The sequence below is a fragment of the Oryzias melastigma genome, linkage group LG23 (genome assembly GCF_002922805.2).
Source record: "Oryzias melastigma strain HK-1 linkage group LG23, ASM292280v2, whole genome shotgun sequence".
NCBI classification, from domain to species: domain Eukaryota; kingdom Metazoa; phylum Chordata; class Actinopteri; order Beloniformes; family Adrianichthyidae; genus Oryzias; species Oryzias melastigma.
The window spans coordinates 335,085-341,742 of record NC_050534.1 but is presented as its reverse complement, the minus strand read 5'-3'; the positions used below and the strand labels follow the sequence as shown (position 1 = coordinate 341,742).

The window sequence follows — 6,658 nt, the reverse complement described above, 5'->3', positions numbered from 1 at the left end:
CAGGGATGTAATGATTAATCGATGAGTTGGTTTATCCAACAAGATCAATCTGTCCGAGGTAAGTTTAATCGAATCAAATCCACCTATACCATTATACAAATAATTTCAAAAGGAAATACGTTGATGATAACTGATCTTGGAAAATACTGTTGTTTTGTTTTACTATAACTCAAAAACGACCATAATGACCATAAGAACCATGACAGTGGATTGTCACGGTTCTGGGTGTTTTTGTGTCGTTCTTTCCAGGCTGCTTTGCCTCTGATTGGATGCAGCTGTTTTCATTTGGTTAATTGTCTCACAGGTACGTGGGGAGCCTCACTATGTCACTGGTGTTAGTGTCTGTTATTCCTTGCGTCATGTTCAGTTCTGTGATTAAAACCTTTTGCAGAGACTTATTTTCCTGCGTTTGGGTTCATGGTGTTGGCCGTCACACAGACGACACACCTGATGACAACAAAAACTGTTAAACCAGCATTCCAGTCCAATGTGTGAATGTAGAAAAGACATGTGACCAGTGTGATAGAATCTTCGCTCTGTATTATTTTGATGTGAAAAACAAAGGAGGAAATTGAAGGAGCGAAGCGACTAAAATAACATGCTTCATATCTATTTAAATTGTTAAAATCAAAATAATAAAATATATATTTTTTTCAAAATCTTTATTTTAGCACAAATCGCTAGTTCACACAAAAGTCGATATTTATTTGTTTCTGAGAGGTTATTGACTTTTACAGAATGGCCTTTTCTGGAAGCTTCACTTTGTAGACGGTCCCTTAGCAGCCGTCTCGCTGCCGTCTCTCCATCTGCAGCCCGAAGAGAACACTTTTTATTAAACGGGTAAAAAACAATCTTTTTTCTTGTGAAATAGTTGTGTAGTTGACTCTCTGTGTTAAGACTATTGAGATACTTGCTGTCATATTTGAACGTTTTTCTGAAGCACTATTGAGCCCGGAAATGCGAATCTGTGACTATCTTTCTAACTTTACCGAACTGCATTCAAGATGGCGGTGAGTCTACACGTGTTTTAATGTAAATCCAAAATACTCTTATTTTTCATTGCATTGCTCGCCGTCTGTCTTAAATTAATCAATTCTTCCAAATTGGGACATTGTACTTAATAGCTCCAACATCAAGTGTCTCTTTGTCCTTCCAGATAATTCGTTTTTAAATCCTTGTCACCAGTTGTGGTGTCTTTAATGGTGAGACGTAAACCTGTGGTTTACTTTTTATTCTTTATTATTTATGCTGAACAACAATAGTGGACATAAAATATTAACATTACAGATTTTCATCAAAGGGTGTACTCACTTTGGTTGCCGGGGGTTTAGCTAGTAATGTCTGTATATTAAGTGATTTTGAAAGAAAAATAAAGTCACACTGCTATACAAGAGGGACACAAGCTACTTTTCATTGTGTCAAATATTTATTTCGGCATATATATATATATATATACACATCCACATATACTATTTTATATTTCTTCCACTTAAAAAGCTGACTTTGGTCTGTAATGTCCTTAATAGATAAACTCCAGCTGTTGTGTAGAAGACAAATCCAGGAATCAACCTTAAATGATCTGCACTGAGACAATACGACCACAAGATGGTACAATTACCCAACACTGATCTGCACTGGAACTTCATCTCAGGTTATCTTATCTCCTTTGAGTTCAAGTTTAAACACATTTTTAAAAAATAGCCAAAAAATACCACCAGGAATGTTTTGTCACTTCTTATTTTTATATTTAACCCATAATTCCTTAAAAATAAAAATTATGTGAAAAAAAAATACAAACCAAGTTGATCACAGAAAACATTTTAGATATTTTTCTGTTGGGTTCTTATGGGTTAAGACCTCACAAAATGATTGGGTGCTTTACTCCTTTCAAATGAAAATCCAAAGATCCATCTAAATTACAAGATTACTGAAAGACCTGAAGCTCAATAGGGAAAATGTTGTCAGATTGATGAAAATGTGTCATCAGATTTACGATTGAAATCAAAATACACAAGACAAGCCCGACCCTTCAGACAGATCTAAATCCATCTGCATCAACTGAATAAACGCTCAGGAGGACTGACCACATGTCACTAAAATATATATTGTGGTTCTCTTAATTTGTTCCAGTTTTTTTGACTAAGGCAAAGCTTAAAAGGTGAAACACAAATCAAGCAGAAAAGATGTCAAATTAAAGTCAAAATAACAAGTGATGTTCTGGACTACATTTTAAAGTAGCTAACTCTGAAATGCTCCTTTTACTCCACACGTTTTCCGCTTTTCTTGATATTCTTTCAGGTGTTTTTCTTCATTTACTCAATCCAGTCCAGGGTCCTGGGATGCTCAGGGTGTCCCTGCCCGTCTGCTGATCTGTAATCTGGCTCTGTTGCTCGTCTCTCAGCGAAGTAACAAAACTGCAAGGAATGATCCAAAGCTCTGGAACTTCACCTAAATCCTTCATAAACACAGATTAACTGGACGATCACTGCTGTAATCTGCTGAAGGGATCAGCACATGCTGCCATGGGCACATCCAAAGTTCTGAACAGAGTTCTTCTTTTTTCACACATGTTCAAGCAGTAGTTGGGACTTCTAAGTCTCTCCAGAAAGATTTACATGAATATCATTTGAACTATGAGACAACTGTTCAAGTACTGCAACGTATAGTCTTTATATTTTGGAGAGGCACAGGGAAGGGTGTTCAAATGCAGTTGTCAGTTTTAACCAGAAGCTTGACATGAGTTCCTTTACCCTTAGCAAAAAAGTAGTCTACTTCAGTGTACTATAAGTATACTTAATCTATTCTAAAAGTGAGGGTTAGTTAGAAGTTTTCTTTTTACATATAATCTATATATTGTAAACTTAAACACATATACGTGGAGATCCAATGAGCTTAATCCAGTGAGGGTTCTTGGGCAAGACCCTTCACACCTTGACTATGTGGCCATGGGGGGGGCCAAAGTCTAGTCAGTGCCGGTCCCAAACCCAGATAAATTACAGGGTTGTGTGTCAGGAAGGAGATCCGGCTTCCAAACTACCTGTGAAGGCATATACACTGTGAGGAGAATATATTTAATATATTATCATAATACATGTTTTTACTTTTCCTAATTACATCTGTTAACTTGTTTTTATATATTTTGTACCTCTCTTCTGCTTCTTTCGTTTTGAGTTTAATAAAAGTTTTGTAAAGAGCATTTTTTTCCAGCAAGCATTCAAAATCCCCTTAGTGAGCCAGGGATTAACAGAATCTTTGTTTTTCTTATTAATGTTTTTAACTGGACAGTTTTTAATGAAGCAGGATATAAATATCAATAATTTTGGCACTATGAGTTGTAATTCTGGTAGGTTTGGTAATTGTTGGGTAAAAGGACATGCTGTACATTGAATGAATAAATAAATCAGTAGTTTTTTGTTTAGATTGGGTTTAGTAGATCTGTATTGAAGTCACCACATAAAAACATGGCTTTATTCAATGTAGAGAACATTTTTTCTACATGTTCTTAAAACATATTAACATCTGCACTAGGTGGTCTGTAAATACAGCTTATTATTGTGTTTTTTTTCTTTTTATTGAATATTTCCACAGTTATACATTCCATGACATTTTCTATTATAATTGACATTTGTTTTATTACATTAAATCTAATTGATTTATGTATATATAGGACAACTCCACCTCCTATTTTATTTATTCTATTCACATAATTAAGGTCATAGTTATCCAAGTTAAAATTGATACCTTTTTCATCATTAAACCACGTTTCTGAGATAGCAATGACACTAAATGGGTGAGCACATTTCTGCAATACATCCTTAATGTCATCAAAGTTTTTATACATACTTCTACTATTAAAATGTATTATTGATAGTTTACCTTCTGCATTGATAGTCCTATTGAATTCATCTTGTGTGTAATATAAGCAGCTATTGTTAATAGAATCATAAAAGTTATTATCCGGGTCTATTTCAGTTTCTGGAGTTTGTGTGTGTTCTGAAGTTTCTAATTGTGTACAATTAAGTTCATACATTTTTTGAAGAAGGTCATTCTCTGTATTCCCTTGAGTGGATTTGATTGGTGCCGTACTCATGACCATTCATAATAATTCATAATGCTTGTGCTTTTTTCAGGGTTTAGTATCTCTTGGGTGTTTTGGAGTGCTCATGTTTCTGGGGTGGATGATCAGTTTGTCATGTTTTAAGAATGCAGTATCATCTCTTTTGCGTGCTTCTTCATTTCTGGCAACAGTTCCCTTCTTTTTTGTATCACTGCATCAGTGTAGTCTTCATTAATGTACAAATGTGTCCCTTTAAGATGTTTTGCCCTTTGTAGTACTGTCTTCCCCATGCGATGTGCTCTTTCCAGCTCCATGTCATCAGAGATCTGTAGTTTATCCTTAATGATTTGTTTGACTTTTTCCTCAGACTCTGCCCATGTTTCACCTGGTGATTCTGTTATTCCAGCAAAGACAAGATTACTTCTCTTTGAATGGGCCTCAAGATAGTCAAGTTTATCAGTCACTGTCAAAAGACTGTCACATATTTTTAAAATGTCATTTTGCATACTTTTGCCATGCTCAGCCTGTTTGTTTAGATTTATTTTTATTTCATCGACTTCTTTTTGGGTATACTGGAGGCTTGTTTTGATTTCTTGTGGTTCTTTCGTTGCTGTATCAAATCTGGTAGTTGATGTTTCCATAATTAGTTTTACAAATCCTGAAAAATTGTCTTGCTGTTGATTGAGCAGTGATGTAAACATCTCCTTTTGTTGTTGTAGAAGTTCGTTTACCTGTTCAACTGATGCGCAGTCTTCCTTGGCTTCTGGTTTCTTTGGAGGCATCGTATCTACGCTGTAGTTGGTTAGTCCTTGTTCTCCTTTAACAGTTTTGTCCTGGTGGCTGAGCTGCTATTGTTGTCGCTGGTTTGGCTGCTGGAGCCGCCGGGAGCTGGAGGTCGTAACCGGTCGCGTATAGGCGGTCGCCTGGAGCCGAGTGCTGTCGCCAGGGGCTGGAAGACGCTTTTGGTTGGGCTGCTGGAGCCAAGTGCTTTCTGGTTTGAGGAGAGTCAGGCACATCCAAACTTTTCCAGCTGCATTGATTTTTTTGTTTGTTTGTTTAATTACTGGGTTTGGGTCCTTGAGGAAGAGGACAGCAATGATAACAAAGCTGCTTTTATTTTCTATTAAGCCTTCAAAACGTGAGGCGTCTTTGACGCTTAAACACACAATGTTTAACATCGTTAACATGATCATTCCAGCAGATTCTGAAGAACATATTGGAATTTTAGCAGTTGAAAAGTTACAGTACATCAAAGAACGTAAACACTGGAGCTCCAGTGTTAAAGGGTTAATTGTTTTTGGTCATTTGTATATTTATTGTCAATAAAAGTTGTAATGTTTTTGTTGTTTTGAACTTATACATTTATGTTGCTCACAGACATTTGTTGTCATTTTTTTTACATTTGTTGGACAAAACTTTTAAACACTCATTTAAAAAGAGATAAATTCCAAGTGGGCGTTTGGTATTTAAATGTTAGAAAATACTGATTTAAAGATAAAGTTGTACCATAGATTTTATTCTTAGGGTAATTAATAACAAAAAACGTTTCTCACAGCAGAATGCTTCCATATATAAGTCTATTGATTCGTCCATCCATACATTATCCGTCCATCCATCCATCCATCCATCCATCCATCCATCCATCCATCCTCAGAACCAGCTGAATCCCCCTTTGGGGCTCATTGGGTGCAGGTGGGGTACACCTAGGTAAAATGTAGTGACATCACTGAATATGAAACATGTTTGATGACTGGGAGGAATCCGGCGTGTCTGGAGAAAACCCACATATACAGGAGGAGAGCATGAAACTAGGACCTTCTCACTGTGAGGCAAGAGCCCTCATGGCAGAGCTGCACACCAAACAGTTCTCTGTTTTTGTGTGACCGGGTATTTGCACACATGCAGGCCTAAATGCAAACTCATGCACGATGACGTGCCACATCAGCGCGTGAGCTGCTCTGTTTTTGGATTACATAATAGCTTTTAATGTGCTTTAAGATGACACTTAGGGATTAGGCTGACAGTGATGGAGCTGCAGATGGTTGCAGCGACAGTGAGAGTGCACATGCAGGCCTCCGCTCCTCCTCATCATCACGCTAGAGCTTCATTATTCATCGGAGCAGAATAAGTGCGTGTTTAACCGGTCTGGATATAGGCTGAAACTGCTGATTTATCTTTAATGCATCATTTGTTAAAGCCAGAAAAACTTGTGGGGGGATCAGAATCTTGAGTCACGTGGTTTTGTTGACAAGCTTTAATTCAAAACAGAAATGTCAGGTTGACCCCCGTCTGAATGCAGACCAAACACAAGGTTCAGGACTCGATCCCGGCCAGATTAAACTGACTCGGTCCAGACCAACAGATATTTCCAGTCTGAAGACATCATGAGACACACCTGAACGCCACGTAAGATCCAACTACTCCTCTCTATGACCCTCCCCAGGCTTGGACAACCCATTCTGGATGCTAAATTATCAGGTAATTTTGAAAAAAACAACTTCATGTTGATTTTGGTTTCTAACAGTGATACAAAACAAACTCAAACTGCAAAAATACCAATTGCTTATAGGGGTGTTGCGGATCACAAAACTCACGGTTCGG

At 37.2% G+C, this 6,658-nt stretch overlaps 1 protein-coding gene across 1 annotated transcript in view; it reads left to right on the top strand.

Moving 5' to 3' along the window:
* LOC112160219 (sushi domain-containing protein 3) overlaps positions 1–6,658 on the top strand; it is a 35,982-nt gene continuing 29,324 nt past the window's right edge. The window contains exon 1 of the mRNA XM_024294615.1: positions 1–58. Within this exon, the coding sequence (XP_024150383.1) occupies positions 22–58 (37 nt within the window). The 5' untranslated portion in view covers positions 1–21. The remainder of the gene's footprint in view (positions 59–6,658) is intronic.